General features: G+C 38.5%; 1 protein-coding gene and 1 pseudogene across 4 annotated transcripts in view; one reads left to right on the top strand and one right to left on the bottom strand.

The window, feature by feature from the left end:
* Positions 1–23,587, top strand: part of RERE (arginine-glutamic acid dipeptide repeats) — a 411,621-nt gene that overhangs the window by 165,452 nt on the left and 222,582 nt on the right. For all 4 annotated transcript variants that reach the window (XM_028108513.2, XM_028108516.2, XM_028108514.2 and 1 more), the window contains exon 3: positions 16,560–16,630. In XM_028108513.2, coding sequence (XP_027964314.2) covers positions 16,560–16,630 — 71 coding nt within the window. The remainder of the gene's footprint in view (positions 1–16,559; positions 16,631–23,587) is intronic.
* Positions 6,348–6,640, bottom strand: LOC114213349 (mitochondrial import inner membrane translocase subunit Tim8 A pseudogene; annotated as a pseudogene).

Below are 23,587 nucleotides of genomic sequence, written 5' to 3' on the forward strand. Positions count from 1 at the left end.
CTAAAATCAGCCTGATGGACTGTGACGAATAGGGTCCCAGTCACAGTGGAACAAGATTTATATTTACCTAGAGTGTAATTGGACTGAGATTTCCTGCAGTTATGTTAAAATCTCGGCCCTTATGCTTGGTGAGCAAGTGTTTGAACTCCTAAGCTCTGGAGGTTTAGCTTTTTCTGGCTCAATTAATTGTTAAATGTTCCCTTTATTATAATTATACATCGATGCCTCGCTTTGTAGTAGCTGAGGAAATTGCTGAAAGAGTTGTTTAATCTGTTATACTCTATCAGTTTTGTAAAAAGCTCTTTTTTAAAGGAAACAATTTTGATTTGAAGTGGCATGGTGGTATTTTGAGTTGGAGAACATCATTGAAATTGAAATGCAGGAATTTGGCTCTGCTCTTGACAGGGATTGGCTTGTAGTTGACGTTGACCCATGTGTTTGTCATCTTTCCAGATGCTGCCTTCTATTTATTCTGACAGCTTCACCAGCTGAGAAAACCAGACTTTCCAAGATTAAAAACATTGTCTGTGAATTTAAAGATGGAACAGGGTTTATGTTTGTTGAATTACTTTAAAATCTATATAAGAATGATTTCCTTTTGTGAAACATTTAAATACTATAGAATAGATACTTGTGTACATGAGTTTTGCTTTGAAGATACCTGAATGCCGCAAACACTACCAAAAATAAAAATACGCTTTTCTATTCCTTCATATGTTTGTGTTAGTATAAATTTTTTAATAAATTTTTAAGTACCAAGAAATAGAGGGGAGCAGTTAAGTAAGTTACCTGGTTCTTTTAAGTTAATGGTTAAAATGCCTGGAAATGGATAGACTTCTAAAGTCAATTTACCAAGTCTATTTACATAATCACCCTTTATCATTATGAATGCATTAAATATCCAGTACCTTTAAATCTTTTTCATTATTTCACCATTAAATATGTGTTCAGACTAATTAGGCAGCATACTATATGTTACATATGAAAGAAATTCTACATTTGTTCACTCATTTGACCCCTAAATTTATTTTCTCACTTATATTTCTAAATTTCCTTATTCATTTGCCTTTACAAGGAACACCTCTTCAGTGATGTCTAGTGTGATAATTAGTAGAATGTGTAAACTGAACTGTAAAAGGCAAAGATAGAGTTGTTTTCTATTCCCTTTAAAGGCTGTAGGCATTGTTCTGGCTTTCTCTGTGTGCTGGGCAGATGTTGGTGCTTGACAGATGGTGTGTTAGTGGCTCAACTGACCAATAGAGATATTGTAAAAAAAAAAAAAAATGTTGTGGGGAGTTGATTATGGCTTTAAGTTCCCTTTAAAAAGGGGAAATGGAGTGAGTTTATAATATAGATTTTTAATATTATTTCAGTATGTTACTTTTCATTATTCTCAGCTTTTAATTAACATTTTAACTTGTGCTCCGTTAGTAAAGCTGTGTGTGACTGTAGGCTCTAAGGCAGGCTGTTACTATTTTTATTAGGTGGCACTTAGTTTTCATGCTTGTCCTGTCATCCTCTTGTGCTGGTATTGTAAAACATAGGTACTCTACGTACAATTACCGAATTGATTGAGGGAATGTTAACAATACTTTGTATAATTATACTTTTTTTCTCTTTAGTAGAGGGAAGGGAAATGTCAAAAATGCCTCACCTGTTATGCTGTGTTTTTATATTGTTGGGAACAATAAAAAGCTAAATGTAGTGTTTTAATTACCATGATTCCATGGTGCAAAAATACACTTAAGTTTTGAGGTTTGTATTTGAGAATTAACTCTAGCAGCACTCAGCACTTAGGGGGAGGTTATGCTTCTTCCTTACAGGGGATTTTATACCTCACATTTCAGGCTGGACAATGGACATCAGATTTCCAGTTTGCTCTCTGTACTGGCTATAAGACTTTTTTTTTATTATGTTATGTTAATCACCATACATTACATCATTAGTTTTTGATGTAGTGTTCCCTGATTCATTGTTTGCGTATAACACCCAGTGCTCCATTCAGTACGTGCCCGTTTTAATACCCATCACCAGGCTAACCCATCCCCCTACCCCCCTCCCCTCTAGAACCCTCAGTTTGTTTCTCAGAGTCCATCGTCTCTCATGGTTTGTCTTCCCCTCCGAATTCCCCCCTTCATTTTTCCCTTCCTACTATCTTCTTCTTCTTTTTAAACATATAATGTATTATTTGTTTCAGAGGTACAGGTCTGTGATTCAGCAGTCTTACACAATTCACAGCACTCACCATAGCACATACCCTCCCCAATGTCTGTCACCCAGCCACCCCATCCCTCCCAACCCCCACCACTCCCACAGCCCTCAGTTTGTTTCCTGAGATTAAGAATTCCTCATATCAGTGAGATCATATGATACATGTCTTTCTCTGATTGACTTATTTCGCTCAGCATAATACCCTCCAGTTCCATCCACATCCTTGCAAATGGCAAGATTTCATTCCTTTTGATGGCTGCATAATATTCCATTGTGTATATACACACCACATCTTCTTTATCCGTTCATCTGTCAATGGCATCTTGGCTCTTTCCATAGTTTGGCTATTGTGGACATTGCTGCTATAAACATTGGGGTGCACGTAGCCCCTTCGGATCACTACATTTGTATCTTTGGGGTAAACACCCAGTAGTGCAATTGCTGGATCGTATGGTAGCTCTATTTTCAACTGTTTGAGGAACCTCCATACTGTTTTCCAGAGGGGTTGCACCAGCTTGCATTCCCACCAACAGTGTAGGAGGGTTCCCCTTTCTCCACATCCCCGCCAACATCTGTTGTTTCCTGACTTAATTTTAGCCATTCTAACTGGTGTGAGGTGGTATCTCATTGAGGTTTTGATTTGGATTTCCCTGGTGTCAAGTGATGTTGAGCACTTTCTCATGTGTCTGTTGGCCATTTGGATGTCTTCTTTGGAAAAAGAGACATTTTGAGGGAGAAAAACCCTGGGCTATCTTTCAGGCTCATAAACTAGAATGCTTTTGAAGTTTGCAACTATCCAGAAAGCAGATATTTGGTATCATGGAGTTGCAGTGCTTTTGGCATTCCTGTCCTGATTGGTGGAGGCTACTTGTTTGTAGAAAGCAGCAATTTTGTTATATGTTTTACTTCTCTTACTTGCCCCCCCCCCCCGGCCCCCCAACTGCTAGGATACTCAGTGCTATGGCCTCTGGTACAGCCACAGATGGATCGCCGACTCCCTTTTCAGTGTTGTTTCTGAACTGATGAGCAGTGGTCCCATTTCAGTGTTCTTGCCTCTGAATTCACCTGCTGCCTTTTGCCTTTGCCCTGTGAATGTATTTTTGAAATTTGGCTATAGACCTTTCTTTTTATCTTTCCCCCATATTTCCCCTCCTGCATTTGTTCTTTTTTCTTTTGGATGAGCAAATAATACATTTTCAGGGAAGAACATTGAAATATTCAGATAAGCAAAAGTTAAAAATCTCAAAACCATGAGTCTGCTGTTCATATTTTGTTGTATTATCCCTTTCCTTAGTAAACAGGTGTGGGGTTATGCTACTGACTGTTTTGTAATAATGCTTTTGAAATTGACATGTCCTGAATTTATTGCCATGCCAGTAATTATAAATCTGAATCACTGCTGCTTTCTAATACCAGTAATACTGGCATTCTCAACCTGGAAGGGTCCATGGTCAACCCAGGGGACTGTGAATATAATTCAGAAGACTGTGAACTTCATTACATTTCAAATGACACTCAGCATTCAGTTACGCTTCAGTTATGAAGATAGGCAATAAACTGTAGTGATATTGGTAGTACCTGTGACACCAGTGTGAGCCACAGATATTCCCATAGCACATAACAGAGAAAAACATCTGAAATTAATGTTGATGTTCATCAGAACTTTGAAATTATTGAGGTTATTAAGGGAATAACCTTTAATAAATTTTATTATTTAAGGAGTCAAGAGGTACTTGTATTATAAATATTTTTTCTCTTACTGTGATAAATATTTTAATTCACTTTTTTTGTGACTTTAAAATAAAATTGTTTTTGAAGAGTTGTGTATAGGTTGTTAAAGTCCCTTGCTGCCCAAAAAGCATTAGGTGCACCTGAATTAATGGATAGATACCATTGTCTGACTAGTTGTATATTGTTGGATTTTAGGTTCTTTCCAAATATTTTCCTTTATGAGCGACAGTGGTGAGCATTTATTCACTTCTGCTCACTCTCCTTAGGAATAGAATTGCTGAGTTAAAGGGTATGTCTGGATGTCCAAAGATTTTTAATGTAGTGCCATTGTAATTCTTTCCACTTACCCCTGATGTACCATGGGATTTTGGCCTCTGCAAGTGACTGAATTTGTAGTTTTGAAACTGGAGAAGTGTTCTGTAGGTAGAGCAGGAGACTTTGCGTCACCTTTGGATAGTAAATCTTCACTTCAGAGAATGGATCAGACACATTTGTGTGCTCTGTTTTTTATCCACAGTTAATGGCGTGGAAAGGAGGAGATAAAGCTGTGACATTAGAGAGAATGCCTTCTTTTCTAGTATGAAGTAAAATCTGAGAATTTAGTGTAGTATGAATTCTGGTCAGCTTTAACTTTCATAAATAATAAAACGTTCCAGAAAATTTGGTTATCAGTGGTCCCTGTATTTTGTTGGAGGAGCAGCCACATATTCTCTCTCAAGTCCTAAAATCAAACCCATGTGGAAGTGGAGAAGAAAAGAGAGAGCCTGAGTGGTGCCAGCAGACACCATCAAACTACCTTCTACACAACGTGCCAGTCAGTTTGCAGAAGTTACCATCCCTTATTCCTACTTGTGAAACCTTTGGGGTAGAGTCAGCACTAGAAGCTTGGTGAAGTCTCTTCAGGGAGGCAGTTATGGACTTTGTTCTGCCTTATTTTATCTGCCTGTAGGGACTGATTCTTAATCCTACTGGAAGGTAATAGTATGCTATCTACTCAAACTGTTTTAGTCATTCTGAATCGAGAGCACTGTGTTGTATGTTTTTACACACTTGCTAGGGTTATCTATTCCTTCCTAGTTTAACTTAAAAAAAAAATTAGAATGTTTTCCCCAAATCACTGTTCTGGATGTCATTCTGTTCATGAATGTGGTTTAAATATTTTGCCCCATTTTTTTTTTTTTTTTTTTAAGATTCTGTTTATTTGACAGACACAGCAAGAGAGGAACACAAGCAGGGCGAGTGTGAGAGGGAGAAGCAGGCTTCCCGAGGAATAGGGAGCCTGATCCGGGGCTCCATCCCAGGACCCTGGGATCATGACCCAAGCCGAAGGCAGACGCTTAACAACTGAGCCACCCAGGTGCCCCTATTTTGCTCCATTTTAAAATAATTTAAAGATATTTGTGTACAGTGGCCAGAAATGCTAAATTGTGAATAGTAAATTCTTGGTCTTGTTCTTTAGCTCCAGTCAAAGGTTTTGTTAATTTTATTGCATGTGGCCTCCATTCCCATTGTCATTTTTTTTTAAATTTTGTAGAAGCCTTTATTTCAGTGATCAAAAGAGTGCAATAAATGGAGTCTACACTGATTAACATTAACATGCACCTCTACCTGAAACTGCTGTTAGTTTTTGCCTGGCGTAAATCTTTATAACCTATTTAGGCACATCTTTGAATTTTTCGGACCCTGAATACAGGGTAAGTAAGCTTCTTCCTTATGGCAGTTTAGTAATGAGAATTATATTCGCTGGCTAGATTCCTTTGTAACAAAAGACCTCTAGACACTCAGGCTACCTGTACTACCTCAAGACCATACCTTACACATTAAAGAAAATCACAGCATAAGGGAGGGAGAGAATCTAGAAAGCTCAGTGTATTGTTTGACCATCCCATAGATTTTTTTCCAGCACTGATAGTCAAAACACTAGATAAGGAGGCCTATAGTTAAGTACCAAATTACTCTTCTCCCACTGCTGCCCTTTCTGAGAGACACAAAGATGTATAGCCAGTCTCCCCAGAAATCTGAAATGAATCCACACAAATGACAGATTTTACCTAATGTGGTCCCACAGTCAAATTATAGAAAGCAGTTCCACTATCAAAATTATAGGGAGCAGTTAATGGGACTTTGAGAAAGCATAGTCCCACATACAGTAATATGCATCTAGTAGAGTTTTCCATTCATCTGTCAATTGTTTTCACAAGATTAGCATTAAAAAACACAACAAAGTACACATATGACCCTCACCCCCCCACACACAGTTGGTCTTTGTTCATTCTCAGATGACAGGATGTCCCAAGAGTGACAAAGGTGGGAGCCAATTCCCCCCTAGCCTCTTCTTCAACTGTCCCATCAACAGCTCTTCATTTCTTGAACTACCTTCCTTTTCCAAAGAGATAATGCTGAGATCAGTCAGAAAGGCTTTCTGAGAAAACTGGCTTGGATTTCTGGGTCTGTTCAGTCAATTCAAGATGAATTGGCTTGTATCAATGAAGTGCTCAACGCAGTTCACAAAACAGGCCTCAGCCCGACTGTCCATCTTTGGCCCAGGCTTGTCCATGCACTTCTCCCAACAAAGTTCCCTCATCTGGTGCACCAGTTGCTGGAAGCATTGCTTCTGATTCTCCACCTTGATGAAATGTTGCAGCTGTGGGTCCACTGAGCCCAAACCCGCCACGGATGAAGACGAGGAGGAATCCATCCCAGCACTGCCATGCATGCTGAGACGAACTCTGCACCAACTCACCAAGCTTCACGTGTCTCCGTGACCCCCATTGTCATTTTTGATCCATTTCATGCTCCACCTCCAGCCAATACATTTGCCTTTAGGCTCATTGGAAGGATAAGGAGAGCAGGGCCTCTTTTCAGTAATCAGTTTCCAGAAGTTGAAATTCTGTAGTTCTGTTTATATCCCTTGACCAGAGTTTAGTCATATTATAAAATTAGCTATAAGGGAAGCTGAGAAATGTAGTCTTTATTCTAAGGGGCCACAGGCCCTGCTAGACAGCAGATATTCTGTTATTAAGGAAGAAGGAGAGGGGCGCCTGGGTGGCTCAGTTGTTAAGCATCTGCCTTCGGCTCAGGTCATGATCCCAGGGTCCTGGTATCGAGCTCCGCACTGGGCTCTGTGCCCTGTGGGAGGCCTGCTTCTCCCTCTCCCACTCCCCCTGCTTGTGTTCCCTCTCTCACTGTGTCTCTCTCTTGTCAAATAAATAAAATCTTAAAAAAAGGGTGGGGGGATGAGTGTTATGCTCAGCCAGCAGTCTCTGCACAGAGACCAAAATGCAAGTGCAATTAAAATTATTGCAGACATATAGTTACTTATTCATGTCTGGCTCTGATATTAGAATGGTGAACTTGTCAAGGGAAGGACAATATTTTTATTCATCTTAGTATCTCTGACACTAGCTGGTATGTAGCTGGTGCCCAGTAAGTCTGTGTGTGAATGTTTTAGGAGTTTATGATTCTGTTTCTTGTAGGATATATTTATCTTCATTTTTTTAACTTTAATGTAATCTCGACAGGATTTGTCTGTTACTACTTCAGTTAAAATGGAGAAGTCTAATTTTTTCCCCCAGAGTTCTGATTCATTTCATCTCAGCAGATGTTCAAAACATGATTTTTACAAGGTACAAATTACAAAAAGTAAAAGTCTCATTAAGTGTTATATTGGCCCAAAGCAGCTGCAATCATTTTTTTGAAGCGTGTTGAGTACAGTTTTGGGTAGAAAACATCCAGAACTTCTTATGGTCTAAACAATACACTAAATCTCTCATTTCATTTGGGAATCAAGAGGCATTTAGATATTTTAAATACTGCTACCTTGCATAGATCTTTGCTAATTTTGATTATAAAAGTGACAGGTGGACGGCAGATTACCAGACAAGAGCTCACCTACTCCCTCCTGCCCCCCCAGTAGAGTACTTTTTAGCCTGAGAATGATGTATATGTTCTAAAGCAAAATACCACATGTAGAATCCTAAGAAGTTAGATTATTGGAAATTGTTGTATAGGTGGAATTTTCCCCCCAAATACCCGTTGAGTACTTAGAAGATGACATTTTACAATTCACAGTGGGCTGAAGATCTGTTATGAAAATTTGAGGTCTCAATATTTATTCAGTCATGTGAAATTGACTGGAAGTTTTAAGTTATTCTTAAAATATCTTTAGTTTTTAATTTTAAAATAAGCACCTGACTAAACAATAGTAACAGCAACAACAACAAAAACCCAAATTAAAACAATAAGGATTTAAGGGTGAGAGGGAAGAGGTACAGATAGAATAAGAGAGTCAGGGAATAGGTTTGATTTGCCCTTAGAGGTTTATATAAATTACATAAACTAACTAAAAAATTCTATAAAGCAGAGAATTAAATTTAAGGCCTGGAATAGTCTTTGAATAAGCTAGTAGAATTTTATGGGGTATGTTAGATGTCAGCAATAGTATTAGCTTCCAATTGATCAGCTAATAACGTAAGAACACAAACTTCTGTATCTGTAATTCTCTGCAAGGCATTTTGTGGACCTGAGGTGTAGGGCAAGATACAAAGGTAGACAGGATTCTAGTCCTTGATCCTTCATTTTGTAGGGAGAAATTACACTTATTAAAGTAATACTACATGTTAGTAAGAGGCAGTGAGTGGGCAGACGCCAACTGAATAGGATGGATTATAAGTTGGTGATACTGGGTAAGACATGAAGGACCATGAAGACCTTGATTTGGGTCCTGGAGTTTGGTCAGAATTACAGTAGGACCAGGTGGAGACAGGGCATCTCTGTTAGGGGCAGCAGCATGGAGAATTTCATGGAACGGGGCATGATGTGGTCATAGAAGATTCAGGACCCAGTTGAGTAGATATAAATATCACATTGAAAAAAGGAAGGAAAACGGTAGCTTGGGTTTTCCTTTACTTCTCTTTTGTGTGGATTGCAATTTGTCAGTCTATGACTCTGGTGGTTATGGTTTTGGGGCAGCAAATTCTGGATGCTTGCCTTATAATTATTTGGGTCTTGATTTGATAAGTTTCTTTTAAGGTGCTTTTTTTTCATGCCTTTTTCTCCTTTAAGCATCTTACACAGCTGTGTGGATGCTTAGGTGAAAGACTAATCACTCAAGAAGAGAAATCACTCATGGGATTGTTGTGTTGTCTGGTAAATAAAACTCAGAGGTAAATGTCTGTTAAACAGAATATCAGTCTCAGAAGCAATTCAGTATAGTATTTATTAATATGTGTTGTGTAAGATACATGACACATATTAATAAATGTATTATCTAAATCCATATGGTAAATTTAGCTTACTTTTAATCTCAATGTTGACATTGTGATTTATTTGAAATATATAAGAGAATTGTCCAATAGTAAGTAAAAAAAAATATGTAAAGCAGGAAATTTTAATCTTCAGTTTTGCTAGCTAAAAAACTCCATAATAATTGAGCATCTGTCCAGACTGACAACTAAACTTTTATTTTCCCAGCCTTTAGTTATATTTAAGTCCTCTTTCTGAAAAGTTGGTAATAAATATTTAAATGGGTAGAAATATTATATGAATATATACATTAGTCTTACAAGAAAGGCTTAGGGCGCCTGGGTGGCTCAGTTGGTTAAGCGACTGCCTTCGGCTCAGGTCATGATCCTGGAGTCCTGGGATCGAGTCCTGCATCGGGCTCCCTGCTCAGCAGGGAGTCTCCTTCTCCCTCTGACCTTCCCCCCTCTCGTGTACTCTCTCTCTCAAATAAATAAATAAAATCTTAAAAAAAAAAAAGGCTTACAAGATATGGATGCCTATAAAGTACAAAAAAGTAATTGGTGTGGGAAATTCTGTAGCTTGGTGCTTGAACTGTGGAACAGTTGCTTTTACAAAATTGTGAACTGCAGACTACAATTAACTGTCATTAATTTCTGTGAATAGAAATATGTTCCATTTACTGTACAATCAGGAGCCAGGCTTGAATGAGTTTAAATAGATGAAATCTAAATTATCCTGACAGTCCATTAAACACTAGCAGAAAACCCGTAAAGAAAATGGATTCACTATGATACCAGTTTATAATAAAATCATTTGCCAAATAAGAATTATAGCCCAGGCATTGAGAATTCTGTGTATTTCCAGTGAACACTGCAAATTGGTTGAACCATTTATTGTAAAGCCCAGGCTCCCAGCACATTGTTTTCTGAGGGAGCAAGCAGTGTTGCTTGAAATGTGCTCTGCAGGATGTGACACCAGATCAGACTAGCGATTTGTTTGTTGTCAGCCATATGGGGAGAGCGGAATCTTCACTCCAGCCTGTCGCTGGTTATTTTTTCCTATGATTACTGGGCAGACTGTTCCTAGAAGTGTTTGAACTCAATTTGAGTTGGGTTCCTAAATGTACATATTCAGCCATGTTCTAGTTGTAATCATTGTCGTGAGGACCTGTTGTTTTCATTAGCAATCAGTTATCCTCTACTTACTAGGGATTTTATCACAGAATTCATTTTTTAGAAAGGACCCATTGATTTGGGGTCAGGTTGTTACCCACCTTCTCAAGCACTAGAAAGCTAGGTACAGTGGGGCAGCAAGAGTGAGAGCAGGCTGGAAATTCCCCTCCCCCAAGTCTCTAATGCCCTAACTAACACGCTTTGCTTCCATAGGGCAGATGGCCACCACTGATTTGTAAAATAGGTCCTCCCCTGCCAACTAGGTTTTGTGTGTTTTCTTATGGCACAAAAGCTCTACACAGACAGTTGTTAGAAACTATAAGAGGGATCCATATCACTTAACTGGAGTTTGGGTGTTAAGCTGGCTTGGGTCTTTTTCACAGTTGGGATCAGTGTGGATCACAAGGAGGGCTTTTAAGGAACATTTGCAGAAGGAAATGGTGGTGAGAGTGCTTCAGACACTTTGCTTGAGTAAGAGTGTCAACCCAGGGCCAATACTTAGCATATCCGTGTAGCTGGTAAGATTGCTGCTCCTGGCAGTACAGAGTTTTCAAGTCTGTGTAGCAGATGATTGATTTGAGAAGTAGGGTGGGATCTGGCTGCAGCAGTTATTCCAGAACACCAGCATCACTTCTTCAAGTTAGAAAGATGATTGTTTTGGATCAGTCTTTAAGCTTTTGATGTACTAGAAGATTTTTTGACTTCTAGAGGAGAAAAGGGAAAGGTGGAAAACTGAAACAGTCTCTTTCAGTTTGTGATGACCTGTTCCTCCCAGCCTCCCAGCTGGTTTTTCTCATTTAATTTCCTGTTAGCAGTGAGGATAAAGACAGATGAATGTTGCTGGAAGTATACAGCGTTCTGTCTTTAGATAAAAGCCTGTGCTCGCTTGGGTAGTGCTAGTTGGGAATCTGTAGACATTGGAATATGTGGGATTTAATTTTCATGAAGCTTGGAAAGGAAGGGTCCAGGGGTGTGTTACTTGAGATCTTTTTCCCACTGACTTTAGAATCTTTAAGATGTTGCCCAAGTCAGTTTTGGTGATAGTTTTCAGGCTCAGAACACAGGATGAAGTAAGCACTCAGAGGATTTCACTTACTGAGGTGCTATTTTCCCAGTTTTTGTTTCCTTTTTCCTTTTTAATTCTCCACTGTTCTAGATGATATGGGTATCCCTTCCTCACAAAAGAATCTGGTAGAAAACTAGAAGTAGACCGTCTTGAAATTGAGTTATTTCTTAAAGAAGTATTTATTAGAAAACAGCATTCTTTATGTTCACATTGATAGTACACAACAGCGTTCTTAATAGGATCTCATATAACTGCTTTTCTGTTTTTACATTTTTGTTCAGGTCAATTGCTCCTTGTATAGTTTTTGAGTGTTTACCGTGGAATGTAGTGTATTGTTATAGAGGTGAGGAATGATGATGGATTTGACTGTTGTACAGATGGAGGCTGCTGGAGAGGTGAGAGGCTCTGCCTTTGTAGACCATGCAGTGCAGATTGGGGTTTCAGTATTGTTTCTCACATGCGCATATAGCTACATACCTTTTTGCATGTTGGACATTTGGAAACACCCATATTAACTAGTGAGATACTTGTGGACTTTTGAATCTGTAACATTAGACCAATTGGCTGTTACCTCACAGAATGGTTCAGAGTTTCCAGGGTGGAGGAATCCTGTGTAAGAGAAATGGAGCACAGAAGGATGGAGCAGTCCTGAGAGTCCAGCCTCCTTGTCCACCACTGTGCCACACTGTGTGTCTCTGGGAAATTTGTTTGTGAGGAAGTCTGTTTATGCATGCTTTTTCTCTTCTTTTCTTCTTCTTTTTTTTTTCTTTAAACAAGTAGAAAGTTTTCTATTGGAAATTACATTACAGTGGCACTGCCATACCTTGCAAAGGGATGAGAAGGTATTTCAGTGATTAAGGGGGCAGAAACGCATTAACAGGAGGGAAATTCTTTAAAGGACAGAGCTCAGCACAGACTGAGCATTGCCTGCACATTGTGACCACAGCTTTAATGCTGGGCTCACAGCGCTGCTTGCTCAATTAGTTGGTGAAGTAGGTGTCCACTGTGCTCTGGGAGGAGGCTGTCAGGAAGGATGCTGACGGGTTCTTTGTGTTTCAGGATAACAAACTGTCTGATGCTTCAGGCTATGGTTTTTACCCTTGAGAGGACCATGCTCTTGCTCTATTTACATAAACCTGCTGATTTGCTGAGGATTGAAAAGCAGAGAGGGCTTTCTTTGCCTTCATGTTTTGGCTGACTTCCTTCCCCAGCTTAGCAAATGCTCTGTTGTTTGCAGATGACACAAAAGATTCTTGGACACAAAACTATATTGAGGTTGTGAGAAACAGCCAGAAATGCCCCTGTTCAATATCATTGCATGGATCATGGATATAGGATTTGAGGTCACTTAATCATGTGATCCATTCCCTGGTAGAGGTTTGGTGTTAGAGAGCAAGTCTTAACCTAGACCCACGGTTTTATTTCTAGACACCCCAGTAAAGAAAAAAAAAAGAGTTATCATGTATTGTTTGAATAATTGATATCGATGGTAATAGCCTCACTCATTTCTCTGGCATAGTTCAGGCTTGCTGATTTTAAGATTAAAAAAAATATATATATATTTGCCCTGCAGCAGCCATTTGCTCAATCTCGTAAATACGCATTTTCATATGGGTAATTTTGAAAATGTGCATTATGGACTTAATGGATTACTTCAGCTTTGCTCATTTTTTTCAGAACTGCTAGCTTTGTAATAAAAAATAAATGCTGGCCTTCTTTTTTCTTTCTTTTCCTTTCCTTTTTCCTTTCCTCTTTCCATTCCTCTTTCCTTTTTCCTCTTTCCTTTTTCCTTTCCTAGAAAAAAGATGTCTGTAGTACTTGTGTTGGCCATGGGAGATTTTCAGGTTGAGGATCATTGATCCAGCTGACTGAAACCAATTTTATAACTAGCTTCAATCTATGCACTCGTAAATTGCATTAAAATTCTTGGCAAATCATTTTGGCTTTAAAAGATTACTGGGCATATATTCCAACTGAGATTTTAACATTGCTCTTGACTTATGTTCTCCTCTTGCCCTTGGCCAAATTAAACCACTTTATTTTTATGCTTACTGTAAACATCTATATAAAGTTATTTTCTTAAATAGCTGCTTAATTAATGAGACAAGAGGGAGATATTTTTTATGAGTACTTGGCCTTATTTAACCTTGTTTTGAAAATCACTAAGTGTAATAATAAGTAGATTTTTTCCCCCCCGAGACTTGAATTCCAAATTGTTTCTTAGGATGTACAGTTGGATCACCCTAATTTTTATGGGAGGATAATAAAGGAAAAATTGACTCTATAGTAATTTTTTGTGCTTTTATCTTTAAAATGAATTTAAGAAGTCAGACCAAAACAATCTTTTTTCCCATTTCTATGGCAAGTTAGACATGGTGAAAAATTTTAATTTATATTACTCCTGATCTTAGGTGGTTCTGTGTTTAATGACTACTTGCATAAAATAAACTTCTAAATTTTGTCATTTAATTATGAAGTGAGCGTATCTTTTTCATGTATAAGTTTCCAAATACTGATAGAGATCACTTGATACACTGATCTATTTTACAGATTATTAGGCATGTGCATTGGAAATCTCACATATGAATTAGGATCAGTTTGGTTTGACATAGTAGATTTTTAAACAAATAGGTGACTTTTTATCTATTAACAAGACATTAATAAGTAAATGTGGTAATTCCATCTGTCAGGTTTAAGGTTCTTTTTCACACCGCCTTATTCTCACGGCAGCATTCCTTGGGCCAACAAGTGGGAGTCCGCCTCCAAGACTGCTAAGAAGCGTTTAGGCACAGGGATACCAGGGGTATACCAGGGTTTCTACATCCCAGTCTAGTCCTTTCCTCCGTTCTCTGAGAGTGTTACATCCAGGTATATTTATAGATAATTATTTTCCTCAATGTAACTTTGAAATGAGAAATGTAAGAATATAGATTCTGCTTTTCTGGAAAGCTTTTTTGTATACAAGTTAGTAGCTACTTTAAGCCTCAAGAGTTAGAAGGTTTATAGTTAAAATGATTCTATATACATTATACTGAAAAGTATACATGAAGCTTTTTAAAGAAAAGAGATGTTGCCATTTCTTTACAGAGGAACCATGAGAATATATTGGCCCTGGAGCTAACTCATTATAAAGTGGGTGCCGGTGGAATGAAGGAGTTAAGAGGGTTTGGCATGGACAAGGTAGTGGAATTTTGGATACTATAGCCCAGTGGAGGTTGAGATGTGGTGCAGGACCAGACCATTGTATGCAGCACATTGTAGTCCCATGAACTTTAAGGAAGTAGAAGTCATTAGTTGGGAAGTGACCCATTTGGGTTGAACTCAGTGAGTATATAGCTCGGTATGACAGTGTTACGAGATTTAGAAGAGAAGGCTGTCTGTAGGAGGTGATGGGGAGAAGAGGGTCTATAAGACTGATCTGTGTTCAGGTTGAGTGAGACAGGTGAATAATTGATATCTAGAGATTTGAAATACTGGTGTGCGGTGCATCAGGGACCGGGGCACAGAAATTAAGAACCTTGGGTTCCAAAATTGTGCAAACTGGAACTGCAGTTTTTTTATCTAGGGAATGTTTTTAGTTGAATACCAAATTAGGGATTAGGAAGACAAATACCTACCGAAGTAGGAAGAGTTCTCTTGTTCTTTAAGATGATTGGCATGTTAAATGGATGTTGCCTGAATGTTCAGCAGAGTTACTTAGCCTCCTGGACCCTGGAACAAAATAGAAAGTTCAGTCAACAGTTTATTCCTGAGCTCTACCGTTGTACATGGATTCAGGGATCGAATATTTGTTGAGTCTCTGTCTGAGTAGAGAAATCAGTTGGGACATTCTGGATGCCTGGATGATTGGCATTCAGATTTCTTCTTTTTCTGGAATAACTCTGGCCTACAAAAATCCTGATGTCTTTCAGAAAGTTTCTTGGAAGGAAGTGTCCTTGGTGAGGGTTTTCTTCATGACCTACCTCTTAGTGGGTCAGCTAGTGCTTGTGGTAGTACTGGGCTGTCCACGGGATGGTGGCTCCATATTTCTGCTCCTTTTCTTTTTCTTGGCTCTGCATGTGTAACATAAGGCAGTAGAGGAATCTGCTTGTATTCTTAAGCATCTGAGTTATTCTAAGGTACGCTCATTATGAAGGGTCATGAGGAGGGATAAAACAAATGGCATTTTGAATGTGGGTATTATGGTTATTATCCCTAGAAAATTTGATTGACTGCAGATGCCTTTAGTTCTCAGTAAATAATACATAGAGGATCCTATCTTAAGCTTTATGATGATCTTGGGTTGCCCTGTGGAGAGTGTTAAAGTCCCTTTATAGCCACTGCTTCCTTAAAATCGTTGCTGCTTAAAAAAAAGAAAAAATTATCTTAACCTGCCATTTAAAAGAGCAGGCCTTTAGACGCCAGCTGTTGAGAGCATCAGAAATAATTACCCAACCATTGCCATGTCAAATATAATTTAAGAAAGCGCCCTTATTCCCTTGAGGAAAGTGTGGTTTGGTTTACTGCATCCCATCTGCAATTGGGTGCCTTGGTTTTCTTTATAATTAGAAAATAAAATGTGTTTAAGTTGAAATTTAGTAGGAAGTTATCCACAACCGGTTAGATTTCTTTCTGTTTCTTGGTTTAGGTGAAAAGGTCATTGTAGTAGTATGTTCAAGCCAGTCATCTTTACATCTTTCATTTATTTCCTCACAAATTATTTACTGAAAATAAAGAAGCACTTGGCAAAGCCATTTCTCTTTGTGAAGACATGGTAGCATCTCTCTGAATAAGACATTCAAAATTTTGTCTTGTGTAGCTGTGATCAAGTAATTCCCTTGATTGAAGTTTCTTCATCAAAATATGGTTAATCCTATGGGATTTCTTTCTCCCCCTTCTTCAAGTACCCTGGAAACAATAATTAAGGCTTTATATCAGGTTGTTTAAATTACCAGAAAAGTGGTCAATAAGAACCCCAAGGACTGTTTTCCTCTAGCTTAAAATTATTTGTAATTTACAGTTTATCTTTGAAAAATGTTTTTCTATATAAGATATATGCTTTGTCATGTGTTTATTTATGCAGTGGCTTTATGGGCCCTGTCTTTGTTCCCTTAATGGTAAATAGCATTGTTTAAAATTTTTTTTTTCTTTTAAAGACTGTGTGTATATCGAGAGTCGGAGGCCAAACACGCCGTATTTCATCTGTAGCATTCAAGACTTCAAACTGGTAAGCATTTTTTAATGTGCTGTTGATTCTCCTCTGTGCCTTCTCTTTTTCCAGTTCCACTGGCTGTCTGTCTCGATTGCTTCTTCCTGGCTGTGGACTTGGTAACCAGGCCACCTCTGAGTGCTCACTGCCTGGCAGCTGCAGCACACGTGTAAGGCAGTTACCAGTTTTATCCTTTTGGTTTTATAACACTTACAAAGCTTGTACTTTGAACAGTATTCCCAAAGTTTTCATTTCTCTAGTAGCTGTTTTGACGATAATTTCAGAGATTTTCTTGAGTTTCTGAAGTAGTTTGTTTCTTCTCAGCCGTTGTGAAGAGCCTAAAGTAAATTTGGGAATTGGTGGTGAGTTGGAAAAAAAGAATATAAATGCGCCAGAGACTAGTTTTGGGTGGCAATTGTCATTTCCTTAGAGATTTTAGTGAGTTTGGAATGTATCTTGGGGTCACCCGGTGATGGAGGTTGGGGGAAGGAACTCTGGGTTGGGGATGGCATGGCTGCAGTACTTTCTCATTACAAACCTTCCCCAAGTTTAGAGGTGTTGATATTGCCCATTAGGCAATCTCTGGGTTTTAGACCGGTGGTTCCCACACTTGGGGCTTTGGATCCCTGGGTATCTGTAGAGATTTTACAGAGGTCTGCAAATAAACATTCTCAGTTCAAAATATGCCTCACATGTGTTTGTACAACTACTTTTCAAATATGTTAATATGCTGGTGTGATTTAAAAAAAATTCACTTAATAGTTAATGACAATACACAGTTAAGCATCAGTTTATTACGTATTTTCTCAAACAACTGATATGTGAAATATTAACAGAGTATTGCTATTGGGGGATCTTTTGAAACATTGAAAAGGGATTCTTGTACTTGAAGGTTGTGAACCACTGTCTCCCTTCTTAGGTATAGAGAAATCCCAATTCTTTAGCTCTGTAGAGCTATGTATCAGTATCTGAATGCTGTTATTTCCAAAACCCTTTGTAACTTGACAATATTTGTGTTCTCACATTCCGTATGTGATACTTCAGTCTAAAAAAAGGTAATGTGATATGGAGAGATCTTTAACTCTGCATCTCCTTTCTTTCTTTTTATCATTTTTGATGACTCCAAATACCCAGTTTATTCTGACTTAGCTAGTTAAAAAAATTGCATGCCATCTTTTTTTCTTATTAAAGTTTTGTTGCATAAGTAACACATGCTTACTGTTTTAAAAGAAAGTCAGATGTGCCATTTACTTCTAAGACTTATTTATTCTTGGTAGGCTGCTTTTAAGTTCCCTGCTTGTTTTACAAGGAGGTCTTACAGTTTAAATTTGTAAATCAAATGCTTTCTATTTAGATTTTATGTCAATATGAAGTTTTGCCATTTTTAGACATCTTTGCTATTTATTATATATTTCCTTCCAAAGATTTTTTTTTTTGCAGATGCTGCACTGACATCTGAAAATCTGGGCAGTGGTCTTGTTTCCTGAGAATTTTCTTTTGCCCGTGGCCTCTGCTACTGCTCTGTCCCTGCTCATCCTCTCTGTGTGTGATTTTTTTTTTTTAAACCAAACATAATACCAGTGTACCATGGAAAAGATATAGTTGTGAAATAAAAATCGCAAAGGTTTTGTTTTTTTTTTTAACCTATTAGATTCAGATCCCTTTTTGTACAATTTTAGCACATTAGCAGGTACCTTCATGTCTGAACAGCATCTCTTATGAAATGTTGATTATAATGTTACAGTTGCTGTTTGGGGCAGAGGTTCCTGCTGAGTTACAGTAATTGCTCAGGGTATTAACAGCAATAAAAGCTGAAGCTTCTGTTGTCAGTATTGGTCTGGCACAACACATTAAATCTGTCTGCAGAAACAGTGTGGGAAGTGGGCACAGTATGTAAGTTGCACACTGCTGTGTCTCATGTTTTTGTCTGAGTTCTGTATTCAGCACATGCTCGTAGTTGTTGTATAAGAATAACCGAGATGGTGAAATATTTACTCCTAGAAGGAATGTAGTTATTGTCTGGATATCCACTTTCTTCTTTCCTTGGTTTGCAGTTCTACTTATGAAAAGATAACTTAATAGATGAGAATAATCATAGCTTTTTTTTTCCTTCAGCTTACCCAGGCTATAAGGGAAAAGATGAACGGAAGGAAATATGCTTTATTTCTCTGCAAGATTTTAAAAAGAAGAAATTGGAGTTGGTTTTGCCCACAGCAAATACCATGTATGGCAAGTGGAGCAGTGGAAAACAAAAACCCAGTAGCCTTTAAATATTGTTGATTATATATTTTATCTTTTTAAGCTTTTTTGGTTTGGGGTCGTAACTGAGAGATGTGTTCCTTTGTTTATACCGTGAATTAGAATGACCCCTTACCATGGTAAGTTTTTGAATATATGGTATATTTGAGACTGTAAAAAGAACTGGGCAATTGCCTTTATGGTACATATTACATAAGATTACAGTGTTAGACACAATTGAAGTTAAGGAATTGAGAAGCGGGCATAATGAATCATCTATGACCAGTAACCCAAAGTAGCATAATGCCAATTTGTTGAACTGAGGACCCTGGGTAACATTTCAGGAACTAGTTCTGTGAGAGATAAGAAGGGTCTTCGGATTTTACGTGGGGACCTGGGTTGCCTTCTAGGCTCTGCTACTATGTCCCATAGAGTCGGAGTCCATGATATGGAACATAGTTGTCTCTGTGTGCAGGATTACATTAAACCAGGCAAACTGTTAAACAGTGTCCCCTTTCACTCTCAAAGGTATCCTTGTTTTGGATGATAGTTTATATGGTCATCTTGCCTATGGGGATAAGATCCATGGCTTCTGCTTTGTTAACATTTAACCATCAAAATGCCTAAGTCACTACCACTGTACATTGGTAGATCTGTTTAGAGTCGGCACTTTCACAGGGATAGGTGGAAGCTATGATGGCACAAAGTAACTGAGTTCCTAGCAGAAGTGAGGCTACTTTTGAAAGTAGCATTTTCACGAGAAGCAAATTATGTGTTCTGTTAGGAAGCTTTCTTCCTCTTAGGGAGTGTTAATTTGATTGGGCTTATTTACAGGCTAGGAGACCAAACTGGATTTGTTTGACTACAATGACAAAATATCTATGGAACAAGTAGTCAAAGCAGGCTCAAGAGACAGGAGAGGTAAGGTGGAATTATGGATAGTGTATGTTTAGAAGTAGGAATAGGGAGGGGTCATCAATTAAGTAAGTCAGCTTTGCACCTTAGGCTTCTGAACTAAATAATAAGGCAGCTAGCAAAATCTTTAGCTCTTTGAAAGAGTAGTAATATGGAATGGCAATCTATGATGTTTGTGGCCTTGCTTGAAAAGATAATTGAGAGACTGAAGCAGTTAGCTGAGGGGGCAAAGCCGGAAGGATGAATCAAGAGTCGCCTCAATGCAGAGAAGGTTGGCAGGCATAAACAGGTCACAGGCAAAGGGTAGGGGAAGCCAGAGAAGAGCAGAGATCTGTGCAGAGAGCAGTAGATGGCCAGCAGGAACGAGGGCATGCCTTCTCCCTGAACTCTGGCGAAGCCCGCTGTGCTAATGCTTCTTCCCTCCAGATTCTTGGATTATCCTCGTTTCTGCTCAGTAAAGGCCTCTTCTCTTGGGCCAGCTGGAGTGGATCTCCATGATTAAATGAAAGAGCCTGGTATAACATCTTCAACCCTTTCTTGCACTCCCTTAGCTTTCCTAGGTCAGTGTGTGACTTAATTTGCCTTCAGAGTTCTGTTCCTGAGTGAGTCCGTGTCTCTGAGGAGCATTATATTCCCGAGTGCAGGGAGGAATGTTTTTGGTGGTAACTAGTGCCTTTGATAGGCATTTAACGAAAGCCTACTCTGTGTGCTTTGTTGGGCGCAGCACCTTGAAAGAGACTGAAGTCTGCAGGATAAAGTTCCTTCCCTCTGTGACCTTAGTTTCTAATTGGACAGATATTTGTGGCATTACTGGATATCAGTCCTCTTTGGAGAACATTCTGAATAGGATTAATGTGAAGGAAGCCATTCACCTTTTGTCCACAAAGATTTCTTTCTTGCTTTTCCTATAAAAATCAATAAAATTCCATTTTTATAGAAATCTAGGCCTTCAGCATAATAGAGTGAATTTGCTCTCTAGAAATAATCGTAAATTCCGAAAGTGCTTCTCGCAAGATTGTTTAGATTAGTGATTTTCCGGCAGTAGAACACCGAGGAGTACCTTTTCTGGCTCTTGGTGGTAGTACTTCAATATCTAATTCTTCACTCACAGATAAGTAATTGAAGCCATTCCTTTTAATATTCTACATGGGCATGCTGTGTGGATTCCCAGTGAGTTCCTATCATTCATAAAAGAGAAAAAAATGAGGTTCTGGTTTCCTAGAGTTATATAGTTACTGATTCTTTAACTGTTGTATGAAACGAATTTCCATGTAGGATATATAATTATTACAAATACTATTTTGAGCAAGTACCGTTGATTCATCTTGGCTCCTGTTTGGTTTATTAACCGTGGAAATGTTGTTGTTAAAATTAAACCTGGTCTTAGAGATTCCCTGAAGTTGGGGATATATCATTAGGGATATTATGGTATTTTTAGCCAACTGTTTAGGGCTCAGTGAGTTGTTATGACTGTGCTTTTGTATCATTTATGTCCCTGACAGCATACATCTTAATTGTGAATGTGGGGTAGCTGAGGCTGCATACCGCTAGTTACCTTGGCAAAGGCACGTCTCCAGTACTGCTGTGAAGGTGGGGGCCATGTTATTCAAAATTTAACACCACCTCCCTCTTGGTTTCATTGCCAAATGTGAGCAGCCGGGGGAGGAACATTTGGGATTTCTGATTCCTAGTCTGCATCTGTAACTCTACCCCAAAAGTTGATTGCCACAGTACAACAGAGAGGGGCTGCAGAGAAATTAGCTTTGGTGCAGCTTCCTACACACAATTGATGTTGTCCTCTCTTCACCAAATCACGTTTCTCGGAAGTAGATTAAAAGCAAGAAGCTGCTTTTCCGTCTTTAAAATGAAAACTTACTGGAGATAAGTAATTTTATCTTTTCATTTTTTGTTAGAGACCTTTACATAGATAATGCTGGGGATATGGGATAGTTTGTTAATATGCACTCTGTGCACACTTCTGTGTGTACGTACAATGAGTTAATTATGTATGCATCACATGCCACAGTTATTTAATCCCACCTTCGCTGCTCTGACCACTCAGCACAGAATGTATGGTGTATAAACATTAAGGAAATGGGCATTCATTTTAATGTTAGGTAAATCTTGTATTGAAAACTTTTCTAGGGGTGGGACAGGGGTCTGCATTAGTGTGAGTATGGCTAATTCAGAATTTGAGGTGATACTCGGGGACTGAGAGGAGGGATGGTAGAGTCCATGTGTTGGGAGCTTGACTTTGACATCAGTTGGTCTGTTCTTCAGTTGCTATCTTTTACTACCTTGGGCAAGATGCTTAACCCGCCTAACCTTGTTTTATTTACCTATGAGGTTGGGGTATAAATAAAGCACCTACCTTGCAGGTAGGAGGTTTTTAGATGAAAAGATCAAGCCCACAGAGTGGATGCATAGTGCCTGTTCCATGGAATGACATGGTAGTGATGTTGATGTTTCATTGGTGCTCTGGGTCTAAGCTTTTGTAGGGGCAGACACCATGCCTGTGTTATTCACTGATGTATACTGTGTGCTTATTAGGTCATTGCCTGGCCCGTATAAGATCCACAATAAATGTTTATTGAATATTGAATGAAATAACATTTCAGTGGAAAAAATTCACTGCCTAAAGTTTTAGAAAAACTTTAATAGTAATTTGATACGATGCATTAACTACAAATTAACCTTCTGTTTATTAAACAAACCAAAAAGACATGTTTCTTTACTTTTAGTTTACAATGTGTAGTATTTTGGTTAGCCTGCAGTGTGTAGTAGTTTATAGGTTTCAATTATCTGTTTTTAAAATACATTAAAACTCAATTTCTTACTTTCTTCAGAAAATTTACGTGAGTGTAGCTAAAGTCATAACATTTTTTAGGCATTATAATCTATTTTGAATTTTTGATATTACTGCCTTTTGGCAAAAGTAACGAGGGCTTAGTCTATAGGTAAACATTCCCGAGAAGTCGGGTGGATAGGAAAAATGCCTTATGGTGTGATGGTTCATTTTTGTGTAAAACGTGGCTGTTTTTCTCTTCTTGATGGTCCCTCAAGTTAGGCCTGCAGAAGTGAACGTTTCTTTCCATACTTCCCTTTTCTCCTTTTAGTTCATTTCCTAGGAAAAGGTCAGTACCACCCACACACAGCTTTGCGACTTGGAGTGTAGTGTTGGATAATGAAGTGAGACCCATGAAGTTCATTATCAACTGTTTTTAGTTTGTAGAGTGAGGAATTAAGTATTACTTAGAGACATAATGGAACGTACAACTGAAATAATTTCTTCCCAAGGAGTTGTTCCTTTCCGCTAGTTTAGTTGTTCTCACCTGTTAGGAGTCAGTGGGTCAGTGTGACACCACTCTTCTTATATGGTGATTTCTAAGTCAAGAAAAGATGCATGTTCTTGATTTGGTGCTTCTGGAGGCCACACCTTTTTTTTCTCCCTTTGTTTCAAGTAAAGGCCATGGTTGCTTAGTTCTTATCTGTAAGCATTATAATAAACTCTAATGGGGTATTGGACTTACTCCATGCTGTTTGTTTGGAGTAAGCCACCAATAATAAATATATGCACTGAGACTAAACGTCCTTTTCGCATGTAAATTTGAAGTTTATAATTTTTTTTTTAATCCTTTAAGAAGCAGGAGGGGGATGAAATCCTTAGCCCCAAGTTTAATGAACAAAATGTTGTTAGATATTCCTCCTGCCAGTTATGGGGCAATCATGTTGAAAGTTATTTTGAATCACCATCGCCTTTTTGCATGATATAAATGGAGGGGATGGTATTCACGTAAGTGAAAGTCACAATGAGGCTTTGGG

Source organism: Eumetopias jubatus, unplaced genomic scaffold (genome assembly GCF_037043125.1).
Source record: "Eumetopias jubatus isolate StellerSeaLion01/CBP00866 unplaced genomic scaffold, mEumJub1_p1.0 scaffold_4, whole genome shotgun sequence".
Taxonomy (NCBI): Eukaryota; Metazoa; Chordata; class Mammalia; order Carnivora; family Otariidae; genus Eumetopias; species Eumetopias jubatus.